Source organism: Phaeodactylum tricornutum, chromosome 5, assembly GCF_000150955.2.
Source record: "Phaeodactylum tricornutum CCAP 1055/1 chromosome 5, whole genome shotgun sequence".
NCBI classification, from domain to species: Eukaryota; Bacillariophyta; class Bacillariophyceae; order Surirellales; family Neidiaceae; genus Phaeodactylum; species Phaeodactylum tricornutum.
In genome coordinates, this window is record NC_011673.1 from 727,307 (window position 1) to 751,917 (window position 24,611).

Below are 24,611 nucleotides of genomic sequence, written 5' to 3' on the forward strand. Positions count from 1 at the left end.
GTGTCCGCCGTTGGAGTTTGGGATTCCGGTGCGCGCGGTGCCGCCGTCTGCGTGGCATGGCCGCCGCGGCATTCTTTGGACGTGCACTCTCGGTAGTCGGTTCCGGTGGGTATTGCGTGCGCGAGGGGACTGTATGCCGTAGCTGGTTTTGGTCGGGTGAGGGTGTATAGTGTGTGTATAGGATAGGAGGTGTAGTATTCCTATCACAGAGTAAATACCGGAACTCGTACTCGCATTGTCGTTCCTTCCGAAGTACCTTCTTTTGAGGCTCTCACCTTGATACAAACGAACAAACAAACGAACGAACGAACTGCTAGAGAGACAAGGCTCATGTCGAGTCGTCGGGGAGCAGCGCAAGCACGGAACGCACTCCAGGGAACGAAAGGGTTGCCTCCGTCGCATCCGAAAGAGCAATCGGCGTCGCACCGTGCCTTTCTGATCCGTTCGTTGGAACGCAACGATGCCGAAACGGCCGCCCTCGTCGACTTGCACCAGACGCTTGTCCGTCTCCGCCAACGCATCGTCGACACGCGTCCGCACGGCGCCGCGTTCTTGCTCGCGCTCGGCCGTGGGACCCTCCGACTCGATCCGTCCGGCAACGATCGTTTGGAACACGTCGCTCACGACGACGACAATCATCATCACGACTGGTTCGCCAATACATCTCCCACACTCCGACGACTCGGTGTGGAATTTTTATTGCGACGTAAACTGCGTCGGCAATTGTTGAATCGCTTGGCGCGTCGATTGAATCGCATCGCGCACGTCATGGACGGAGAAGACGTCGGGGTTCCCGCGTTGCCCAAGTACGGCGAACTCCGTTTGCACGTACAGGACGACGCCGTCGCCGCCCTCGTGGCGCACTGGGAACGTCAGGACCAGGCCAGAATCCGGATCCAAGCCGCCCGGGAAACCGCTACGAATCTATCGGAACGTAGTGTTGGCGCTCCGGCGCCGTTACCACAACAACAAGCGTGCGGGGGTGGCGCAAACGAAGCAGAACCAAGGGATGAACATCCCGTCAAGGTGGAAGATCCATCCGACACGAAGGAGACACCCGTGGACGCCACCGTTCCGACTCCGGCCGAACACGGTCCCTCCACTGCCGCCTCACCACACCCCGAAACGCACGCATCCATTACCCCCGCACCGCACGAGGCCGACCCTGTCCCCAGCGACACGGATCCGAGCGACGCGATGCAGCTGGATTACGAGGCCTTCCGCGACTACAAGGATGTCTACGACAAGGTTTGGAACGCGAATCCCGTCGGTAACCAGCCACCGGGTTTCGCCTACCTCGCCGCCGCGCAGCCCATTGACGAGGCCTCCTTCGGTGTCACGGCCGTGGCGGGCGTCAACGCGACCAACCGACACATGACCCTCAAGGAAAAACAGGCCGAGTTTATGCGCTGGCAAACCTCGCTGCTCGCGAAAATTCCGGATCAACCGACCTTTGCCGATTTGGGTTTGGACAATCGCGTTTTTTGTTGGGAACAACGTTATCAACAAGCCTGGCAAGAAGCCACCGAGGACAACAATCATACTAGTAGTGAGGGTGAGGACGCTCGTGATCCGCAACAGTCCCCTCAAAAAGTCAACGAAGCGACGGACAGTGGCTCGGCCAAGAAACTACGTGTCGTCAAGAAAGAGGACCACAGCGACGATGACGACGCTATGGAGGTCGAGTCGGATCCCGCCACCGACGAAAAGCAAGAAACCAAGAGCCCTACGAAAACGGTCGGCAAGGAAGACGCGAAATTGGAAACGCCCCAAAAGCCAGAAAGAAAGGAAGAAGAGGCCAAAGAACACGCGCGCAAAATTGTCAAGCCCATTTCGTTGGCTGCCGTACCTTCGTTCTACGATCAAGATCTCGAGCGCATCAAATGGGTCCACGCGGAGCTCATGTCCACGTCCATTCGGGATCACGCTCGTCAACGTATTCACGAAGTGACTAAGGAATACAACAACGGTACGCCGATCGGTGGAAAGTAAGCTTCTGGCACTTACTGTGACGTTTCGCTCACGTTGTCTGTTTACCTCTTTTGCAGCACTGCGCGTTTCCAACGAATTGCACGATCGTCGTCAACGAGCGGAAAGTCAGTACCAAATGTTTGCGCACGAAAGCCGCAATCAACTCACCAAGATCAAGATCGAGTACCAGAACGACTTTGCCGTGTACAAGTCCCGTTACCTCCAGCGTCGTCGGGAGTTTGAGCAAAAGAAGCTGGCGCAATTGTTGCCGTCCAAGTGGGGTCGCAATCCGGAGGGAACGCACGCGACGCGGTTGTACACGGCTCGACCGAACGCGATCGCCAATCAGGTTGGCAGCTGCCTGGCGGATGTTGTGGACGCGGTCGATTTGGTGGCGCAGGGTAAACTGACCCTGACCAAGTTTCAGGAACCCTTCAATCCGCCGCAGCCACCAAACATTCAGGGGGCGATCGATCCCAAGACGGGAGAGACAATCACGCAGCGCAACAAACGTGTCGAAGAAGGTTTGAAACAGGAAGTCAACACGTTGGCTCTCAAGTTGCGGAACAACGAGGAAGAGCGGCAAAAAGCCTGGCGTCGTATGCTAAAGACCAAGGCGGAATTCGACTTGCCCCACCAGGGCACCGGGAGCTCGCGTGCGCAGGTGCGGGTGGATTTGAACAATTACCACCAGGTAGCGCTGCCGCCGTTGCGTCAGAGTTCGACACAGAGCGTTCCGCAGGAAGTTGCCGCGCGCGTGGCCGTGCTGCCGTCGTACACCCCGGTACAGTCCCAGTACTACCCCATGGGTGGTGGGGACAACATGATGACAATGATGGAATCGTCAAAGTATTCCGCGGCGCGGGTGAAGGAACGTATTTCGGCCGACGGAACGGTGGCACCCGTGACGGAACCGAAACTGAACAAGGACGGTTTGTACCTGCGTCCGGCCGGACGGACCCGTAAGGGAATGGAATGGGATGCGGTCCGGGGTATTTGGGTACCGGCCAACAACAATCCCGGAGGATACAATTATTAAAGGTCGGGTCGACTGGAACGGGGGGAACGGCGACAGTGGTTAGGGTAGTGGCAACGGTTTGCAATGGAACCGTTAAGTATGGTAATTTATGGAGTTTTACATTGGTACGTTGTTGTTACACGAAGAAGTGTGGTATTGTAGACGCAAAGAGTAACTATTTTTACAAACTGGCTTGCGGAGCCTGTGCACGGCTTTGGCGTTCCACTTTCCGGGACAGTTCGGCGACCCGTTCGCGGGGAACCGTGGGGGTACGATAAAGCCAGTGTCCCCCGTCGACGACGAGTACATCACCAGTAACGTAGGGTGCCACGCACAGAAAGACAACAGCCTCCCCAATTTCCCAGGCGTGTCCCATGCGTCCGAGCGGAATCTGCGTCGCGACGGCGTTTTCCGTGTCGGGCGCGAGTTTGGTCGTCCCGGGCGTATTGGCAATGGGTCCGGGTGCGATGCCGACGACACGAATCCCGTCCATTCCCCATTCCAGTGCCAAGCTCCGCGTCAAGGAGTCGACGGCCGACTTGGCGGCGGATGCGTGCGCTTGCCACCACGTGGCGCCGTACTGGAGTGTGGCGGATAGGTTGAGGACGAGTGCCGTCGGTTCGTTGGAGTCGCGGTCCCGTCGTCGCGACAACAACGGATACGCTGCGTGGCACATGTGAAAGGTCCCGAGTGCGTCAATCGCCAGCACGGTAGCGAATCCTTTGGGCGACAGGTCCTTGGCGGCGGCGAGGAAGTTCCCGGCGGCGGCGTTGACGAGAATATCGAGTCGTCCGTACGTGGCGTCGACGTGGGCGACGGCGTCGCGGCAAACGGCGGGGTCCCGGACGTCGGTGACGTGGTAGGATACCGATACGGTGGGGGGTGTTTCGGTTTGGAGCAAGGCGCAGGCCTTTTGGAGAAAGGATTCCCGGCGGCCGCAGAGCACGACGCCGTGACAACCGTGCCGGAGTAACTGGCGGGCGATTTCGAATCCAATGCCGGAACCGCCGCCCGTGATCAACGCAATGCGGCCGGCGAGACAGTCCGGTTGGAAAGGAGACGGACGGGGCATGAGGAGGTCGACGTGAACGTGGTTGGTATGGATGGGCCCAAAAGGGTGGTGTGGCGACAGTGTGGAAGGATATGTTTTGGACTGGTGGTATCACTGGAAGGGTGACGTGACGTGACGTGACACGGGACATGGCCGACTTGTGTGTGTGTGCGCGAGTATCTGAGTGTGTGTACGTACATACGGGGGGGGAAACCAATAGAGGGACGGGCCCGGGCCGGACTCTGACGATTGCGACCGTGTGTGTCCGACACGATACGGAGATAAGGAGGTGACATATCCGGAGACACATGGTGATAGCTTCGTTGGAAGAATCGACAGTGTCGTATTACGTAGATTGGACTCCGAGCCACACTGTGTGTCGTACTCTATAAATCGAAACGAAACAGAGTTCGCGCCATGGTGTGTCACTTGTCACGGTCGTGTCGGTCGTACCATGGCGTCCACGCCTGGTGGGGTGGGTGGGTAGGCGGGCGTTCCTTTCCGCCGAGTTAGTACCGAAACACGCCTGGGAAAAAGGGGTTCGTGAATGTAGAGGACCGACCCACCACCCCCACCGTGGTCGAGAGGTCCGTGCGAGTGAACGTTGCGCGACCGTGCCAGTCTCTCGAAGTGGTGGGCAACCGGAAACGCGAGAAAGGGGCAGGCGATATTGGTTAGACGCTATCAATCTACCAAAGGACTATTCAATCTATCAAACCAATTACCTACCCGGCTATCTAACAATCTTCCCATCGATCTAGCAATCGCCATGCCCACCACGGAACGGAGAGGTAGCGCGGTGGCGGCAGCCGCCGCTGCCGCGCTCCAACTCTTGCCGGAACCTCTCACCAATCACGGAGTCAAACGGATACGAAAGGAAGTACAGTTGGTGAGCAAAAAGACCGGGACACCCACCGCGCGCGACGCCAACCACCACAACAATAGTAACAACAACAACCACAACGCGGCGTACGGGTCCATCCACACCGCGCCACACGCCAAGGGGACGCCGCCCGCCGCGTCCTCCAAATTCGGACCCTCCTACGAACGCAGCGACGAGGATTACACGGCGGAAGACGATGAACTGCACTTGACCTATATGCAGCTCCTGCGCAAAAATCGTCCCTTCCGACTCTACCTTGCCTCTTACGTTGCCAATCACGTCGGCGAGTGGTTGACCTACCTCGCCAGTATCTCCGCCATTGAAGCCATACAACTCGCTGCCGGATCCACCCACACCTCACGCACCGCCGTCAGTGCCCTCATTATCGTACGGCTCACTCCCAATATTCTCCTCAGTCCCTTTGGCGGAGTACTCGCGGATGGATTGGATCGCCGACAGAGTATGATTCGTTTGGATGTCGCTGGCGCGTTGGTCGCCTTGGTATTTTTACTAGCCATGCATCGACATTCAATCGCCCTCATCTACATCGCGACCTTTCTGCAAGAATGCGTCGCCGGACTCTACGAACCATCACGCTCCGCCATTATTCCGCAACTGGTTCCGGAAGAGAATCATCTCAAACTCGCCACTACCTTGGCCGGGTTGGCCTACGCCGCCGTTGCGGCCTTTGGGAGTGCCGCCGGTGGCTTTTTGGTTGCCCTCGTTGGTATTCGAGTCTGCTACGGTACGTACCTACCTATTCCGTGGCGTGAGGTGTGTCCGTAGGGAACCATAGGACCTCACCCGTGTTGTTGTTGTGTGCCGTTGCGGTTCTTGTTGTTGTTGTTGGATTTTGTCAGTCATTGACAGTGCCACCTACATGCTCAGTGCCTATCTAATGGCCTTGGTGGGAGGCAAATGGAACGTCTCCGTATCACCCTCGGTCTCACAACCCGCACAGTCTCCGTGGACTTTGGTCAAAAGCATGATTTGGGACGGCTACAAGTATCTCAAAGGCTCCGGTTTTGGAATTTTGATCTTTTGGAAGTTTTCATCAGCCCTGGGATACGGTGCCATGGACGTTTTGAACGTGTCCTTTTCCGAGCGAGGAAATTTGGGAAATCGCTCCACGCGCTTGGGTTTTTTGTTCGCCGCCGCCGGAATCGGTTGCCTGGTGGGCCCGCTCGTGGCGGATCGCTACACCGACATGAATTGCCCCAAATCGTTGCAGTTGGCCTGTTTGTACTCGTTGCTGCTGTCGGCAGTCGGCACACTCTTGACCGGTTTGCCGAGTCCGTTTTGGATTCTGTGCGTCTGGTCGGCGGTCCGCTCCATGGGATCGTCCGTGCTGTGGATCAATTCGTCGCTTTTATTGCAAAAGTTTTCCCACGCCGAAATGCTCGGACGCGTTTCGGCCATGGAATACGCGCTGGCACTCTTCGCCGAAGCCTTGTCCGCCGTACTGGCCGGTGTTTTGCAGGACAATCTGAGTTGGACCGCCGAAGAAGTGAGTATCGGACTGGGCGCTTTTGGGGTGGTACTGAGCCTGGCTTGGGGCGTTTACCACTTTCGCGGGGGCGGAGCGGCCTCGGCGGGCGGCTCCGGTCCCGACGAGAACGGCCAGATGGAGGCCCCGGAGGAACGGAACGAGGCCACATCCGAACAGACCTGTTTAATGGAAAGCGGAAATGAATACGATATGTAACACTACTGTTTGTATCACTTACTGCTCGAGTGGTCTATCTTTATACGGTAGCGAACAGGCGCATCTACTTAGAAGGGGATGCTAGTGGTTGGTTGGAGGGGGGGGGGGGGGACTCATTTTCCACGCAAGGACTTTGGAGCATTCCTCCATTTTCCGAGCACGGATTTTGGAGCATTCCTCGCGAGCAAACTGTTTACAATCCAGTAGCCGCAATTCCGCACAGCCGCTTGACAAAGTCGTAAATCAGGAGTTGCAACGTTACGATGATACCAACGTGCAGGAGCCGTGTTTTGATACCCACGAAGAATCCCTTGATACCGCGGTCGGTCCGTAAAATATCCCGGACAATGTCTTTCGTTCGCCGTTTCCCTTTGTGAGCATTGACGAGACTCAAAAGCATATCCCCCGGTTGGCTGCTGACGCAGGATAACAGACTGGCGACAAAGGCAGCAAACATTGGAACGGAAACTTTGACGGCGGAACTCATGACGACTCCGTTTTGTCGCATTGCCGCGTACGTGGACCGAGTGAGAAAATCGAACGAAACGTTTTTAGTCACTGTGTACGGGACTTGCTTGTACACCATGGGCGTCATTCCTTTCCACAGACCTTCCACGCCTTCGTATTTGAGCATCTTCAGTCCACACTGAATCCAACCTTGTGGGGCAAAGGACGGCTCAGCCACCATGCGGATACGGACGGCCTCCATCGGACACAGCATGATGGAAGCGGCGAATCCTGAAACTGCAGCGCAGGTGGCAAACGCGAGGAGTTTGGAATTTAAAAAGGCGAAAGCCGCTGTAGTGGACGACGCACTGATCAAAGCCTTCCGGACCGGTGGTTTCAACACTTCGTACACACCGAACTTTACAGCCCCTTCCAACATGTACCCCCACGTCGTCGGTCCCAGTCCTGCTAGTAGCGCTCCCGCGCCGTCTTGTTCGACAATAGCTTTCGTCGCTTCGACGAAGGACTTCCGGTACAGCACAGGATCGACTTGCTTCCGTGTTTTGACCACATCCACCGGTACGGGGATGGCGTGAGAAGTGGCGGCACAAATGCCACCGGAAAGGTAGTATCGCCATGCTCCAGGACCGGAGGCTACTACCAACCAGAAAAACGCTGCCGCTGCCGCGATGGATGACGCCCCAAACACTACCTTGTCACCCGTAGTCATGCCGTCATGGGGTGGCTGTGAGGCATCACCCACTGTAAGATCGTGCCTAGGAATTAACACACTCTTCCAACGACGCACGTCCGTGTTCGATTCGTTATAGGAATCGGTAGTGGAAGTTCCGAAAGGGAAGCGTTGACCACTGCAACGCCGAAAGGATGCAGATTCAATGGCGTATCGAGGAGTGGGAACCAGCTGACGCGAAGGGTGGATCGGAACAGTTCGAAAGGCAGTTCGCGCCAAAGGTGCTGAGCGAAACGCGTTCGTAGTTGCTGTGATAGTAACAGCAAATAAAAAAAGTGATCGCCCGAGTGATCTCGAAGATGTCATCTTCGACAGGACTATTTCTATCGTGGTGATAAGGTGATTCGTGTGGGAAAGCAGAAAGGAAAGCAAACGGATGGTGAGATCGTTTTCTGGTTGTCGGGGTCTCTTGGGGTAGCCGACCACACTAGAATGAGAGTGCAGCCAAGCGGACAGTGTAGGAAAAATTAACAGTAAGTTGCGTGAGCATAGACGAACGTGACTTCATCCTGTCCGACTTCCGGACATGGAAAATCAAAGTTCGGTGGCAATGCGGATGTCGCAAGAGTTCTACGGCAGTAGACTTCCCGGAGGATCGGAAGCAGTACCGAAATTGTCTGACGTCTTTCAATAAGACGATTTGATTGGCTTATCATATACAATTTGCTATCCTCAGGATCAGAAACGATTGCACTTCAATACTATATCATTTATAATTTGGATTGGGTCCGAACGCGCTGATTGACATTTTACCAGCTGCCGTGACGTCGAATCGACGTCGTGACCGGATACCGGAACGTTGTCGAGACATACCTAGTTGAATTGTGTGACGGCATGCCGATGTCAAGATATCCGACCGAGGTTTCCTGTACCTCGCCATGGTGCAATCGCATCCGTCTTTGTGACGATACCCTGCGTCGTTCTGACGTTATGAACTACGAAGAATACACAACATGTCGGAATTTCGTCATCAAAGTAGGAGAGCCGGTCGCATTCTCGTAACGAACGATCGACACGTCCCAAACAAACCGAACTTGATGATCAATATTTATTCTGACCAAAAAGTCAGTCCGAAGCCTATTTGATTCCGGCTGACTGTGGCAGGTGTCACGGCCTCGGCCTCTGCTCGCGTTCTGGTAGACGAGTGCATCCATATGCTTTTAGACTGGTAACCCAATTGACATCTTGCATAGCGTAAATTGTAACTACCTACCGTAGAAGAATGGCTGGACGAGGGACGCGGGGATTTAGCCCTCGCATTATTGGGCCGGAAAGATGCCATACCCCTTAATTTTGTCGCTTTCCCTACCTGATGGCAACGTAATTTAGTGAACATTTGGCAGTCCTAGCTAAATAAGTAATACATCGCTCCTGCTGACGTCAAATATGCAAGGGACAGCACCTACTTGGAGTTCACTTCGCTGGTAGACCCTTACGTGTTTGGCGAAGACTGTATGCTATGTGTGTGATATATTTTAAGCGGGTTTTTTTTTACATAGCGGCATTACCGAAAAGGTGTAGTGAAATACCAGGCTGTACAACAGTACCGGAAAGCCATGGAGAGCTATGCAGTACAACGGTAGTGACGAACAACACGTGTGCAGAAAATATGTGACCAAGCTCCTCTCGTTAGTTCTTAGGAAGTCCGATGACGCTTGGCACGTCTTGCTCTGGATCCTGGTTGCTCTACAACTTCGACCTCACTATCTTCCCCATCGCTATCTGCTAAATCGACCACGTCCGAGTTCCCTTGTTGTCGTTGCGCTGGCTGGACTGCATCGTTTGGTCTCCGCCGGTCATCGCAAGCCACCTCCACATCGCCGCTGTGGCGATTCGAAAGCTGCTGAGGAGTGTAGCCGGGCTTAGAAGTATGGACGTGAATCACGTTGATCCCGAACTTTCCAACACCCAGTCGTTCTAGCGACCGTCCACCCGTTTTGAGTTCACGCCCCATATGAAACAGACGTTGATCCTGTGGCTGGATCCGTCCCAATCTTGCCGACTGTGCGATAGCAGTTTTAAGGTCCTTGAGCGGTTGGTCGAGCGAAAATTGAAACTAAACAAGTAATAGCAAAAGAAGGAAAAAGTCAGAGGAGATGAAATCCAACACACGAACACTGCTCTACGCTGACGCAGGATTCTACGGCAAATCGGTCCATACCTCCTCGTTTTCCGCCGAACTTGACCGCAAGACTGTAACAGTAATTGTTCTGTCTTCCTTGCCGTCGTCGCCACTCATGGCAAAACCACCAGGGAAGATTCGCTCGCAAGCAACCTCGTTGTTGCGTTTCGAGCAACAGCCGCCTATTGCTCTGAAAAAAACGACAAATGCATGAACTCTTTCGTATCGGATCGGGCTGCACTGGTAAGCACCGATCCGTGTGTAGCCTCCGGTCTGCCTCAGATATTTTTTACCCTTTGTAGAGCCACGATCCACCGCTATTCCAACGAAGATGGATGGATACCAAGCACTGTAGACGACAAGACCGCACAATCGAATGAGAAAGTGTGGATAGTCAGTAACGCCACCCGTCAGGAATATTTTATACAGCCCACTCGCACTGGTGCGATTGTTTCTGGTTGTGGGGACCAACCAGAAACCGCGTACGACGCGGTGATTGTGACTTTTCGATTGTGCTGGCATTTTCCGTATGCTCTTTTACAGTTATACATATTAAGAAGCTACGTAAGTAGCGCCTGCTCGATCTTCTTCGAAAGAAAATTACGGGAACCGACTTGCAGTGTCATCGCTCGCGAAGCCAACTTGGACAACAAGTGTTCTATAGCTACCAATGCACGAAAAGCCAATCGAGAAGCAACGCCAGAAAGTGGTTCGGATTGATTCGATATAAATTCAAGCGAAATGTCTGGATGACACGAAACAGCAGCTCTAGCTGTAAGTAAGGTTTTTGGAGTCTGGAGTGGGCCCGACCGCGATGCGCCCAATTTATTCACAGTCAATATTCTTTTTCCAATAGCATGTAGGAATCTGGAATGTGGTGGACGGGAAAGACCGAAGATGAAGAATATGCTATTTTAGAAGCAATGGGTACCGTATCGATGGAATCTATTAAATGCTATAGTACAGATGTGACAAATCCGTATAAATAAATCTTTCAATTGCCCATGATGATATTAACAATAAGGTGGTGCAAGTTGATTTCTGACGGCCGTACCAGAAGCGACGCACGTCTCGGCTTCGTTTCATTTCTCTCGGTCTAGCGCGACTATACTGTAGGAAGTTTGTCATTCTGGTTCCGTGTAGCCAGTAACAGGCACCTGTCTCGAGAAATCAATGGAAACACGAACGGACCTTACTATCGTTGCCCTCGATCCCGTCGTGGAGTTTTTGCTTTCAACCTTATTCCCGAGTGTTCGTTGCTTCGTCCGAGCTTGCGACTGATGGGTGAAGTGGGTGGATGCTTACAGGTAAGCAACTGAAAGTCCCGTTGTGGCAGGAAAGGGTGATCCGACAATTGACGAAAAGCTCTGCGGGATTCAATAAACAAACACAAGCTTCTTGCAGTCCATTCAACAGTAGACAGCTGTCATGGTCTTTGCCGAAATCGGCAGTAGCCTACTGCTATTCTGCCTCGTGTTTGGCATGAGTGCGACAGTGGATGTCCACAGTATGCGCAAACAGCTAAACAACCGTGCTGCCCTGCTGATTGGGATATCCCTTCAGTTTATCATTCTCCCTTTCGTCGGATTCCTCGTTGTCAAAGCTTTTTCTCTCCCTGCCGTGACAGGCATAACTCTGTTGGTGGTAACCAGTAGCCCCGGTGGATCCTACAGCAATTGGTGGTGCAGTATGTTCAACGCTGAACTCGCTTTGTCCGTCGCAATGACCGGTATTTCCACATTACTATCCATCATCATGTTACCAGTCAACCTCATGTTATACACGCGTTGGACGTACTCATCGGATGTGGTCAAGTCGCTGGATTGGAGTGCTTTATTTATGAGTCTGGTAGTTGTAATTGGTGGCATTGTCGGGGGCTTGATCCTGTCGGCTAGGGCGGCCAAAACTGGCAACACCTATATCTTTCACCAACGCGCCAATCGACTCGGAAACATCGCTGGTCTCTTTTTGATTACGCTCTCCGTTACTGTTAGTTCAACCGATCACGAAACCTCGCTGTGGAATCAAGATCTCCCTTTTTACATCGGCGTTGCGCTGCCAGCATTCGTCGGGTTGGGCTTGGCGTCCTGGTTGGCGACCAAATTTGACCTCGAAAAACCGGAGAGGGTGGCCGTAGCAGTCGAGGCCTGTTATCAAAATACGGGAATCGCCACTTCCGTCGCCATTACAATGTTTTCCGGAACCCCCGATCTAGGAAATGCCATTGGCGTGCCACTCTACTACGGGCTGGTGGAGGCCTTGATGTTGGCCGTCTTTTGTATGATCTGCTGGAAGGCCGGCTGGACTAAAGCTCCGATTGACGAGAATCTCTGCGTCGTGCTTTTAAATTCGTACGAAGTCGACGAGACCGATCGTAGGGAACAGGAAAGTGCCATTGAAGTGGTCTTGGGCTCCGGTGACCACGCAAAGGCTCCGAACGATCTGGTTTTTGAACAAATTGCCTATGGCGTGTACAAAATTGACGACGTATCACTTCGACATGGTGAACAAGAATCAACAAGAATAAACAATCAATCGTATTTTTTGAATGGTGACGCTAACAGGTGCAATGACGCTACAATGGGTCCTAAAGATGCAAAACATCAAACAAATGGACCAGTAATCTTGACACGGATCGGCTACTTCGGCAGTGTTCAGATCCCACCGTCATCCCCAACCGCCACGGTATCTACAGAGTGTATAGATGAAGACGCTATGGTTGAATCCAATCCACAACAAACGACAAATCGACTGGGAAAAGCTGCATCATCTATTCGAGCTCGAGCCACGGGATACCGGCAAACCAAACAAGCACCTCCAGAAACAATACCGACAGCGTGGTCAGACTGTGACGAAGCAGGTTCCGCGCCACCAAAGTCGAGACCTTACCAGGCCATCGCTAACGAATCCCCCGAAAAAGAGCGGAGACTCGCGAATGTGCAACTTTCAGGAAATGTTCCAGCTCGTGATAAGACAATTTCATAGTATCATGAAGGGTTGATTTATATTTGTAATATAAAGTCTATCCGTCGTTAGAGAGATAGACTAATGGGTCGACGTTGACCATACCCAGTGCCACTAAAGCGGCTGAGCAGCGCAAGTATTTGAGAAAATCAATTCACAACAGCATCAGCAATCCTCATCGCTTTCCGTCTCGTCTTCGTGATCTTCTGTCTCCACCACGGCTTCCTCGTCATTGCTGGTTTCTTCGTCGTCGGAGGACTTTCCTTCACGCTCGTCCGAGGAGAACTCTTCGTCGTCATCCTGAACCATAGTTTGGTCTCGATTCACAAATTCGTCATCATCGTCGTCGTCGTCCTCATCGTCATTTTCGAGTTGACTTTTTTGCACCTTGCGGTTTATGGCCCGTGCCTCCACGCTGGCTTTGCGTTTGGGACGGCAGTAACTTCTTTCAAGTACAGTGTACTCTTCGTTGTCCTGTTTAAGCTCTGTACGTGTCAAGACAGTGCCTTTAAAGGATGCGTCTTCGATGTCGGAGTCCTTTAGAACATCGCGTTGCATGGCTGGAATGAGAGTTTCGTGAATGTACGAATTTATGGTAGCAAGTTCATCCCGATGAATGTTGGTAAATTCGAAGGTTTCATTGTCTTGCGTTGTGGTCAACGTCAAGTCGACGTAACGGGACGAAGTGTCTCCGCCACGACCACAGGCAATCGACGCCAGCTTCTGGCGCGGCACAAAACATGGTGGTTTGAAAAAGAGCAATCCTTCCCGCAATGGGTACAAAACTCCGTCGTGGACGCCGTGATAGCATTTGACAAAGGGCATTCCGTCGACTGTGCTGCTGGTGGTGGCGTCTTGGTGCGAGGCAAAGATGAAGGGGTTGCGTGGGGTGGAACAGTATGGTGGTGGTGGCGACGAGGGATGCCACACGCGGGCCACGCTTCGAGAAGAATCTACGCCCAGGGCTGTACACAGAACATTACTCCACTGTGATGTTGGATCTAGGGGCCTTGGCGCTTGTAGGGGGTTCTCGGTGTTGCTAGTGTTTTTCCGGTATACAGGGAGCGTTTCGGGAAGTTGAAAACAGACCTGGTTCATTGTCTTGTTGTTATTTTTGCTGGGATTCTTCTTGTGGAACTGGACGGCGTTTGGTTCCAGCAAAAGTAGACACATGTCAAACGTATTCTTGGTGGTAGTTTGTGACTTGGACGTACTCGAGCGTGCACAGTCTTCGGGTTTTGGAAAGAAAACTATGTGGGTAACGGCACCGGAGGGAATGTGTAGAGTACCTTGCTTGTCGTGGCGAGCAAGCAAACCGTTTTCGCAAACGGTCACGACAAACTTGGCGCGTGGTGTCGTAAACGAAACGGTGATGTTGTCGTCCTTTAAAAGAGATACCTGCTGTTTGTGGTGCGATCTACCAACGCTGCGTTCCAGAGACCCCTCCGGAGATACCGAGTAGCCGACCGGATCGCTGCCGGTATCAACATCCGTTCCACGGAGTGAGTCGAGCGCTTGAGCTAGGAATTCCTGTGTGGCTGTTAAGGAATCTTTCGTCTGGCACTGGCTGACCTCGTCGGTGTCCTGGTTCCGAAATCGGCGAGTTTGCAACCAGGCTGCGAGTTCGGCAGCTCGGCAGGTTTCTAGAGACAGAAAGAGCGGTACCTCAACAGCGCCGGAATGCTCTGCTGTAGCAGGCGAAGAACGGTCAACGGTTCTCATGGTGATCTGCAGTACTTCTCGATCTAGTGCAGAAGGCTTCGGCCGTCACCCTTTTTTGTCACGGCCGCCTGACGATAGAGGCTCGACGCGGCGACGACATCGTAACATCAAAATGACCGCAGAAACTGGGTTTCGAAAGACATCAAATACGGGGTGAAATGGCTTTTTGTTTTAAGTCTGAGTACCAGGTGGATGTCTTTCGGATAGTTGGATGGAGATAGAGACGAATAATGAGGAAATTTAATCCGGCCCATTTGAAGCCGCAAAATCACTATTCCGGCCAGCAGCAGGCCTTTGGAGGCATCGGCGACTCGACAACGACACGAAGAGCCAAGTATTTCTCCTCTACCTCCCCAGGCTCTATCAGAGCTGGCAATCTCTTCAAACGCTCGAGCACAACGAAAACGCTACCTTTGATCCCGCTACTAGGAAAATGCGACAATAACTGGCTACAATCGTGCCTAAGAGACCACTGGTCTGCCGTGATCAAAGGCGTAAACCATAAAAGTTATAGACTTGTCCATGTCAGGGAACCACTGTTCGGTGGTTGACTTCCACCGCCAATATCTCCTTACGGTCATCGTCCCCACACAATGACCGGCCGTCATCAAACTAGCGTATTCAACTAACCTTACAATTTTAGGATCTACAGAAACCAAAAGGTCTGTTTCTCTAGGATAGTTGGTCCTGATACATTCTATCGTCTAATTAAGACCAACTCACTCCCTTGAGGAGCTCTCCCCTTTCTCAACGCAAGGCTCCGCCTAACTGTAAGTCTTTTACGGCAGGCGCGGACGCTTTCTCGACAGTTCAGTAGATTTTGGGATATGAACCCCACATGAACTTTTGACATTGGGCTTTCGAATCGACCGTGAGCGCGAAACGATACAGATATTCTATGCGCGTTCGACTATACGTGTTCCTATGCACGTTCGGATGCTCTGATTTGTCGAGAGGTTGACATTCTCCGTTCATAGAATGACATTCTTCTTCCATAAATAATATCATTTCCAAAAGCGGACGGTGCCGTACTTTAATTCACGTCTCGTACCGTTTCCCATCTTCACTAACTGTAAGGTCGTCCGTCCCGTTAGCCTACGTATGGTACCCGTGTGCACTGTCGGTTGCAGCTACTACAAGAAAAGACATTCGCAGATGCAAAAGACGGGTGGTATATCAACACTTACTGTGCGTACGCTGTCAAAACGTCTCTAGTCCTGGTGACAGTTTTTTCTATGTTAATTACTACTTTTACTTAAGAGCCGTTTCGCTCTCAATCTAAAGTACTTAGAAATTTTCCAAATTTGACCGAAAAAGCGGTTTTTCTCATTGATTTTTCTAAACACCACCTCCCTGAGCAGAAGACCCAACTACCTAGGTACCAGAAACTAGAAGAACGGGCTCATTAGATTGTGGCATCGGGGACCAAAGAACGAACGGCACGGTGGGCAGAGCAAGACAAATTTATGATCTGGCAGTCTTAGGGTACTGTACAGAATACAGGCGCTCGACAATTTTTTCTAGTATATCGACGACATCTGTTCCTGATCAACAAACAGGAAACATATCAATACCTTTGTTGTACTTTGTGAGCCAGAGATACGATTCACAATCTCAGGTATACCTACCCTGTTTTATAGCCAGAAAGTAATTTACATCATGGCTATCTGTTTGGCTACTTGTGCATTTGGAGTAGACAACATCGCTTATTCCAGCTGAACACCACCGTAGCCCCCGACGCAGGGTCCGCAGTAATCGTGGTTGTAAAATCGTAGGATTTCGGAGTCGGGTTCGGGTATACAGAAAGTCTGGTAACCCTTTCTTGTCGAGTAATGACAGACGTGGACCATGCCGTTGCCGCCCTCGCAAGGGAAATCATCGGACAAACAGTAAAAGCTGCCGTCTTCGGTATCCAGCACAATTGGTTCGACTCCGGGAACAGCCTTCTCACGACGGGCCGTATTCATATTGTCCACACAGAATGCTTGATCGGTGGGATCACAGGGAACCTCAAACACAAACTTCTGCTTCTTGCCCGCCACGCTAGAGCTCGGGCAGACAGCATGCGATTTCAACTCTGGCACGTCGATGCCGTGTGAGAACTTGTCATCGTGACCATATACCGCAACGGTGGCAACCTTGTTGATGCACTTGGCTGTGTATGTTGAAGTACTGGCCCCCGACTGAAGATTGTCCGTCTTGCTACACTGTTCGTCGCCCGCCGAATCCATGTAATCAACCATCAGCCAAGTGAGACTACCATGTTGCTCCCAGTACTGAGCCACTGAGAATCGAACCGTGTCGCCATGCTGAGATATGATATCAATTGGGTTGCGATGGTACATGTTGATACCTATGGTCTGGTCTTCTTGAAGATCCGCTTCCTGGACGCAGTTGCCGCTTCCTACGGTGTTTTCGATCTCACTATCGACGGGTACGCAAATGGCAGAACACGGCAACGAGTAGTTGTACATAGTGTGTATCCACTCTTGTTCAACACCTGGTGGACAGAAATCAGGGATGGCGTCTGTAACCTCTTGTGAAACAGCTTCTTGGATCCAAAGAGTGATTGTGGCAAATCCGTTCATGCACTCGGCCGTGTATTCGTGGACATCGTCCCACGTCTCGGCTTCGGCGTCGACGCAGTCCACGATATTGGTGCCATCGTTCTTGTCATAGTGTGACGCGATCCAACTGGTCCCGTCATTACTGTCGGTCCAGTATTCGTGCACCTCAAATGTCACAGTACTTCCATCTCCGTAGAGAATCTTGATCGGAGGGTTGCCTCCGCCAGATCCATCTGACTCGTTCAACAAAACTGGATCCATAAATACGTCCACGCATATCGTCTCCGTTGGGCGGGACGTTGGATTCTCTGTGGGGCTATCGGTGGGCTTGGACGTAGGGCGACTTGTGGGACCTGCAGTCGGTCCCTCCGTGGGCCGGGCAGTCGGACCTTCCGTTGGTTTCGCCGTAGGGCGAGCAGTTGGTGAAGAAGTCGGCTTGGATGTGGGACCTTTTGTTGGCTTTGTTGTCGGGGACGATGTTGGAATGCTAGTGGGTTCCTCTGTGGGACGGAAGGTGGGCCCCTCCGTCGGGCGACCTGTCGGCCCTTCAGTAGGACCGACAGTAGGGATTCTAGTTGGGCTTGCAGAAGGCTTCCTGGTTTGCCGCATGGTTGGGCTTTCCGTTGGAGTCTTGGTGAGCGTATCCTTGGGGATGCACAAGGAACTGCAAGGCAGCGAAAAGTTCAGCATTGTATTTTTCCAGTACTGCTCGACATCAGGAACGCAAAGCTCCGGATCGTCACCAGAGACCTGAATGGTAGCGGGTTCTTGGACCCATAAAGTAACGGTCGCGAAACCGTCGACGCAATCTGCCGTGTATTCCTGGACATCGTCCCAATTATCATCCTTTACATCAATACAATCTAGCGTGTTGGACGAATCGCCATCTTGGTACTGTGAAGCGATACGGTCGTTATCGCCGTCTTTCCAATATTCGTGGATCTCAAAGGTTACAGTTCTTCCATCCCCATAGAGAATCTTGATCGGTGATTTACTACTTACTGCGGAGCTGTTTCCTGTCGCCCCTACGAGCGACGGGTCCATTATTTCGTCAACACAAATGTAGCTCGGTGCTGAGCTTTCACTTGGTACAGAGCTGGGCGCTTCACTTGGAGCTCTCTCTCCTTCGGCTGTTGGAGAGAGGCTAGGAGCTGTACTCGGGGTGGCAGACGGACTATGTGAGGGAGTAGCAGACGGCTGAGCCGAAGGTGTCGCACTGGGCTCCGACGACGGCGCCGAGCTTGGCTCAGAAGAGGGCCCGAACTCGGCTCCGAAGAAGGACTGGAGCTAGGCTCCGATGACGGCTCTGCGCTCGGTACACTGCTAGGAACCGATGACGGAGTCGCCGACGGTTCAGAAGACGGCTGGCTCGATGGCACAGCGGACGGTTCAGAAGATGGCTGGCTCGATGGGACCGCGGACGGCTCGGAGGAGGGCTCCGCCGAAGGCTGAGCAGAAGGCTCGGACGACGGTTCAGAAGACGGTTGCGCAGACGGCTCGGCTGACGGCATCGACGACGGAACAGCAGACGGCTCTGCACTGGGTTCTGCTGACGGAGCGCTCGTCGGTGTGGACGAAGGCTGGGCACTCGGTGTCGTCGTAGGAACGATACTCGGCATTCCACTGGGACCGCCACTGGGCTCTGCGCTAGGAGACTCACTAGGAGACGCAGACGGTGCCACACTGGGCTCTGAGGACGGAGACATTGATGGCTCCGATGAAGGCATCGACGACGGCGAAGCACTCGGTACAGATGAGGGTGCAGCACTTGGCTGGGACGAAGGTACGGAACTTGGCTCGGCCGACGGCTGTGCTGAGGGTACTGCTGAGGGTTCGTGCTGGGCGGACTATGTGAGGGAGTAGCAGACGGCTGAGCCGAAGGTGTCGCACTGGGCTCCGACGACGGCGCCGAGCTTGGCTCAGAAGAGGGTTCCGAACTCGGCTCCGAAGAAGGACTGGAGCTAGGCTCCGATGACGGCTCTGCGCTCGGTACACTGCTAGGAACCGATGACGGAGTCGCCGACGGTTCAGAAGACGGCTGGACGCAGATGGCACAGCGGACGGTTCAGAAGATGGCTGGCACAGATGGGACCGCGGACGGCTCGGAGGAGGGCTCCGCCGAAGGCTGAGCAGAAGGCTCGGACGACGGTTCAGAAGACGGTTGCGCAGACGGCTCGGCTGACGGCATCGACGACGGAACAGCAGACGGCTCTGCACTGGGTTCTGCTGACGGAGCGCTCGTCGGTGTGGACGAAGGCTGGGCACTCGGGGTCGTCGTAGGAACGATACTCGGCATTCCACTGGGACCGCCACTGGGCTCTGCGCTAGGAGACTCACTAGGAGACGCAGACGGTGCCACACTGGGCTCTGAGGACGGAGACATTGATGGCTCCGAGGAAGGCATCGACGACGGCGAAGCACTCGGTACAGATGAGGGTGCAGCACTTGGCTGGGACGAAGGTACGGAACTTGGCTCGGCCGACGGCTGTGCTGATGGTACTGCTGAGGGTTCGTTGCTGGGCTGACTACTGGGAGCGGAAGACGGCTGAGCCGAAGGTGTCGCACTGGGCTCCGACGACGGCGCCGAGCTTGGCTCTGAGGACGGAACGGAGCTCGGTGCAGCAGAGGGCCCAGAACTTGGCTCGGAAGAAGGGCCGGAGCTCGGCTCAGCGGAGGGTGCGTCACTCGGAACACTGCTAGGAACTGACGAGGGAACCGCCGAGGGCTGTGACGAGGGCTGACTCGAAGGCGCAGCAGATGGACTGGAAGATGGCTCACTCGAAGGTACAGCGGATGGTTTCGAAGATGGAATATTCGACGGGACCGAAGATGGTTCCAATGAGGGTGCTGCGGAAGGCTGCACAGAAGGCTCAGTCGATGGTACAGAGGATGGTTCTGTCGAAGGCTCGGCAGAAGGTTCGCTTGAGGGACTCAATGAGGGAGTTGTAGAAGGCCTGCTGCTAGGTACGAAACTGGGCGCTGAGCTTGGCGGAACACTTGGTGTGGAGCTTGGCGTAGATGACGGCGAACCACTTGGTTCAACACTTGGCGATGCGCTGGGAGTAGAGGATGGAGCTCTGCTGGGTGCGCTGCTGTCACTCGGCGACGAACTTGGAGCAGGGCTCTTGCTAGGCATAGTACTTGGCATGTCAGTCGGCCAAGATTTGGTGAGACCAAATGGGGAAGGAGTGCTTTCGAAGGTCTTGCATAAGCCGATGTTTGAAACTCCCCATGGTTCAGAGCTTTCCATCACAATTTCGACTTTCGACACAAACGGTACATCAACAACGACATTTGTGACTTTGCCCGCTCCATCGCGTGGTGCAACGATGGTGGTAACTATGCTACCTCCCTCGGTGGTAACCATAACTATAGCTTGGTCAACGATGTTGACAAGCCCAAATTCGACAACTTCTGTCATGACGGGTTCGAAAGTGAAGGTTAGAGTACCGGAGGAACTTGCCTCCGGTACTTCAAAGTTTCCGGAAGCCGGATTCTTCTCTTGGACAACCATGATTGTACCTGCACCGGGAATTCCCTGAAGTTGAGGCGACCCCGATGCTGTTGTTGTATCGATAAGGCGGGCATAATTGGCCGGTGTGAAACCACCCGCCGCTCTGACTGTAAAACCCTCCCTTCTCCATTGTCGAGAAACATAGCTTCCGCTCTCTGTAGGTGTGCCATCGTCCGTCGTATCAAAGTTTACATCAGAGAAGTCGCAATTATATGTCGGAGCTGGACTGGGAGAACCTTTGGGAGGTTGCGGCGGGAAGGGGCAATCGCAAGGCAGTGTAAAATTGTATGCTAGCATCTTCCCCTCTTCAAGGGATGCAGAGCAATAGAAGGGCACGTCAGGGTTGTCTTCAGTGGAAAAACTGTCGTCCTTCACGAAAATGCGGATGGTGGCGATTCCATCGGTACATCTTGCCATCAAAGAAGTGTCGTAAACGGATCCAGCTGGCACGGACTCTTCTTTTATGCAACGCAGTGAATCTTCGCCTGTTGGATATTCCGTGGAGATCCAACCGACAGATTCAGTCTGCTTCCAGTATTGGTTCACATCAAAAGTTACGGTTTCTCCGTCGAAGGCAGTAATCGTGACAGGCATTTCAAAGAAATCAGATAATCCTTCGTGACTATTAAGAAAGGCTTGAGCGCAAATTTCAGTAGGAGCGGCGCTTTCACTAGGGACCGAACTCGGAGCTTCACTGGGTGCTCTTTCTCCTTCCGCAGTAGGAGTCAAACTCGGCGTGGCGCTCGGCTCGGAGCTGGGCTGAGAGCTTGGCACCGCACTCGGCTGGGAGCTAGGCATCGAACTAGGGGCAGAGCTCGGTCCAGAGCTGGGTACCGAACTGGGAGCGGAACTCGGAGACACGCTGGGCTGGCTGCTGGGAACGGCGCTCGGCGCGGAACTAGGGGAAGCACTTGGTCCAGAGCTCGGCTGGGAGCTAGGAGCGCTACTGGGAGCGGCGCTCGGGGAGGAACTTGGTGCGCTACTGGGAGAACCGCTAGGAGCTGCGCTGGGACCCGAGCTAGGCGCAGAGCTCGGTGCAGAGCTGGGACCCGCACTAGGCGCCGAGCTGGGTGCCGCGCTGGGGGCAGAACTAGGTCCCGAGCTGGGCGAAGAGCTGGGGGCAGAACTGGGGCTGCTACTAGGAGCCGAACTGGGGGTGGAACTGGGCGCTGAGCTAGGCTTGCTGCTGGGAGCCGAACTAGGGGCAGAGCTGGGACCGGCACTGGGAGCGGCACTCGGCTCGGAGCTGGGCACGGAACTCGGCTGACTGCTGGGGGAGGAGCTGGGCGCGGCACTAGGTCCAGAGCTGGGCGAAGAGCTGGGCGCGCTACTCGGAAAGGCACTCGGCTGTGAGCTCGGAACGGCGCTCGGTTGAGAGCTCGGAAGGGCGCTCGGCTGTGTGCTCGGAAGGGCGCTAGGCTGTGTGCTCGGCACGGAACTGGGCCCAGAGCTCGGCATTGAACTAGGCCCAGCACTAGGGAGCGCACTAGGCGCAGTGCTAGGCACGGAGCTCGGAACAGCACTCGGATCGGCGCTAGGCGGGGAGCTGGGCGAAGAGCTGGGCCGGGAACTCGGACTGGCACTGGGCGTCGTCGTGGGCACAATACTCGGCATCCCCGACGGGCCACCGCTGGGCTCCGCGCTGGGCGACGAACTGGGCATGGCACTGGGACTCACGCTAGGCTCCGCACTGGGCGACGAACTAGGACCGGAACTCGGCTGCGAACTGGGCACAGCACTCGGCTGGGAGCTGGGAGTCGCGCTCGGCTCGGAGCTGGGCTGAGAGCTTGGCACCGTACTCGGCTGGGAGCTAGGCATCGAACTAGGGGCAGAGCTCGGTCCAGAGCTGGGTACCGAACTGGGAGCGGAACTCGGAGACACGCTGGGCTGGCTGCTGGGAACGGCGCTCGGCGCGGAACTAGGGGAAGCACTTGGTCCAGAGCTCGGCTGGGAGCTAGGAGCGCTACTGGGAGCGGCGCTCGGGGAGGAACTTGGTGCGCTACTGGGAGAACCGCTAGGAGCTGCGCTGGGACCCGAGCTAGGCGCAGAGCTCGGTGCAGAGCTGGGACCCGCACTAGGCGCCGAGCTGGGTGCCGCGCTGGGGGCAGAACTAGGTCCCGAGCTGGGCGAAGAGCTGGGGGCAGAACTGGGGCTGCTACTAGGAGCCGAACTGGGGGTGGAACTGGGCGCTGAGCTAGGCTTGCTGCTGGGAGCCGAACTAGGGGCAGAGCTGGGACCGGCACTGGGAGCGGCACTCGGCTCGGAGCTGGGCACGGAACTCGGCTGACTGCTGGGGGAGGAGCTGGGCGCGGCACTAGGTCCAGAGCTGGGCGAAGAGCTGGGCGCGCTACTCGGAAAGGCACTCGGCTGTGAGCTCGGAACGGCGCTCGGTTGAGAGCTCGGAAGGGCGCTCGGCTGTGTGCTCGGAAGGGCGCTAGGCTGTGTGCTCGGCACGGAACTGGGCCCAGAGCTCGGCATTGAACTAGGCCCAGCACTAGGGAGCGCACTAGGCGCAGTGCTAGGCACGGAGCTCGGAACAGCACTCGGCTCGGCGCTAGGCGGGGAGCTGGGCGAAGAGCTGGGCCGGGAACTCGGACTGGCACTGGGCGTCGTCGTGGGCACAATACTCGGCATCCCCGACGGGCCACCGCTGGGCTCCGCGCTGGGCGACGAACTGGGCATGGCACTGGGACTCACGCTAGGCTCCGCACTGGGCGACGAACTAGGACCGGAACTCGGCTGCGAACTGGGCACAGCACTCGGCTGGGAGCTGGGAGTCGCGCTCGGCTCGGAGCTGGGCTGAGAGCTTGGCACCGTACTCGGCTGGGAGCTAGGCATCGAACTAGGGGCAGAGCTCGGTCCAGAGCTGGGTACCGAACTGGGAGCGGAACTCGGAGACACGCTGGGCTGGCTGCTGGGAACGGCGCTCGGCGCGGAACTAGGGGAAGCACTTGGTCCAGAGCTCGGCTGGGAGCTAGGAGCGCTACTGGGAGCGGCGCTCGGGGAGGAACTTGGTGCGCTACTGGGAGAACCGCTAGGAGCTGCGCTGGGACCCGAGCTAGGCGCAGAGCTCGGTGCAGAGCTGGGACCCGCACTAGGCGCCGAGCTGGGTGCCGCGCTGGGGGCAGAACTAGGTCCCGAGCTGGGCGAAGAGCTGGGGGCAGAACTGGGGCTGCTACTAGGAGCCGAACTGGGGGTGGAACTGGGCGCTGAGCTAGGCTTGCTGCTGGGAGCCGAACTAGGGGCAGAGCTGGGACCGGCACTGGGAGCGGCACTCGGCTCGGAGCTGGGCACGGAACTCGGCTGACTGCTGGGGGAGGAGCTGGGCGCGGCACTAGGTCCAGAGCTGGGCGAAGAGCTGGGCGCGCTACTCGGAAAGGCACTCGGCTGTGAGCTCGGAACGGCGCTCGGTTGAGAGCTCGGAAGGGCGCTCGGTTGTGTGCTCGGAAGGGCGCTAGGCTGTGTGCTCGGCACGGAACTGGGCCCAAAGCTCGGCATCGTACTGGGTTCACTACTTGGCAAAATGCTGGGACTAGAAGTAGGAATGGACGAGGGAAACGAACTAGGGAGCCCAGAAGGCCCCCCACTTGGCATTGTACTAGGAACTGCACTTGGTTGAATACTTGTACTTGGGACTGAGCTCGGAGCTTCGCTGGGTGCTCTTTCTCCCTCAGCAGTCGGAGAAAGACTGGGAGACGATGATGGTTCCAGGCTCGGAGTGCCCGACGGTAGCACTGACGGACTGACAGATGGGGACGAGCTAGGGCCCGATGTGGGAGAAGAACTAGGGACACCGCTCGGCAACGAGCTCGGACCGGAGCTCGGACCGGAACTAGGACCCGCACTGGGAGACCCACTCGGTCCAGAGCTGGGAAGCGCGCTCGGAGTCAAGCTAG

At 55.1% G+C, this 24,611-nt stretch overlaps 9 protein-coding genes across 9 annotated transcripts; 5 read left to right on the plus strand and 4 right to left on the minus strand.

Annotated features, from left to right (window-relative positions):
- Nucleotides 1-181: 181 nt before the first annotated feature.
- On the plus strand, nt 182-3,010 carry PHATRDRAFT_44949 (predicted protein; the record flags this gene model as incomplete). Its single annotated transcript, XM_002178799.1, has 2 exons — nt 182-1,969; nt 2,049-3,010. The coding sequence occupies exons 1-2, from the start codon at nt 331-333 to the stop codon at nt 3,008-3,010; spliced, it is 2,601 nt and encodes an 866-aa protein (XP_002178835.1). The 5' UTR covers nt 182-330.
- A 160-nt stretch (nt 3,011-3,170) lies between these two features.
- Nucleotides 3,171-4,061, minus strand: DER1 (peroxisomal 2,4-dienoyl-CoA reductase; the record flags this gene model as incomplete). The annotated part of the gene is made up of 1 exon (XM_002179019.1): nt 3,171-4,061. One exon carries the CDS (start codon nt 4,059-4,061, stop codon nt 3,171-3,173), a length of 891 nt encoding a protein of 296 aa, XP_002179055.1.
- Nucleotides 4,062-4,809: 748 nt separating this feature from the next.
- On the plus strand, nt 4,810-6,628 carry PHATRDRAFT_44950 (predicted protein; the record flags this gene model as incomplete). Its single annotated transcript, XM_002178800.1, has 2 exons — nt 4,810-5,668; nt 5,784-6,628. The coding sequence occupies 2 exons, from the start codon at nt 4,810-4,812 to the stop codon at nt 6,626-6,628; spliced, it is 1,704 nt and encodes a 567-aa protein (XP_002178836.1).
- A 193-nt stretch (nt 6,629-6,821) lies between these two features.
- On the minus strand, nt 6,822-7,709 carry PHATRDRAFT_11414 (predicted protein; the record flags this gene model as incomplete). Its single annotated transcript, XM_002179020.1, has 1 exon — nt 6,822-7,709. A coding segment is annotated over one exon (888 nt), but the record flags the coding sequence as incomplete, so codon positions are not given.
- Nucleotides 7,710-11,048: 3,339 nt separating this feature from the next.
- Nucleotides 11,049-11,660, plus strand: PHATRDRAFT_44951 (predicted protein; the record flags this gene model as incomplete). Its single annotated transcript, XM_002178801.1, has 2 exons — nt 11,049-11,255; nt 11,343-11,660. A coding segment is annotated over exon 2 (282 nt), but the record flags the coding sequence as incomplete, so codon positions are not given.
- A 1,271-nt stretch (nt 11,661-12,931) lies between these two features.
- On the minus strand, nt 12,932-14,634 carry PHATRDRAFT_44952 (predicted protein; the record flags this gene model as incomplete). The annotated part of the gene is made up of 1 exon (XM_002179021.1): nt 12,932-14,634. The coding sequence occupies one exon, from the start codon at nt 14,632-14,634 to the stop codon at nt 13,078-13,080; it is 1,557 nt and encodes a 518-aa protein (XP_002179057.1). The 3' UTR covers nt 12,932-13,077.
- A 2,849-nt stretch (nt 14,635-17,483) lies between these two features.
- PHATRDRAFT_51761 (predicted protein) lies at nt 17,484-17,891 on the minus strand (the record flags this gene model as incomplete). Its single annotated transcript, XM_002179022.1, has 1 exon — nt 17,484-17,891. A coding segment is annotated over one exon (408 nt), but the record flags the coding sequence as incomplete, so codon positions are not given.
- Nucleotides 17,892-18,449: 558 nt separating this feature from the next.
- Nucleotides 18,450-20,152, plus strand: PHATRDRAFT_11472 (predicted protein; the record flags this gene model as incomplete). Its single annotated transcript, XM_002178802.1, has 5 exons — nt 18,450-18,588; nt 18,658-19,032; nt 19,083-19,226; nt 19,758-19,928; nt 19,950-20,152. Coding segments are annotated over 5 exons (1,032 nt in total), but the record flags the coding sequence as incomplete, so codon positions are not given.
- A 1,461-nt stretch (nt 20,153-21,613) lies between these two features.
- On the plus strand, nt 21,614-23,887 carry PHATRDRAFT_1800 (predicted protein; the record flags this gene model as incomplete). Its single annotated transcript, XM_002178803.1, has 3 exons — nt 21,614-21,809; nt 22,542-22,829; nt 23,520-23,887. Coding segments are annotated over 3 exons (852 nt in total), but the record flags the coding sequence as incomplete, so codon positions are not given.
- Between the last annotated feature and the right edge of the window lie 724 nt (nt 23,888-24,611).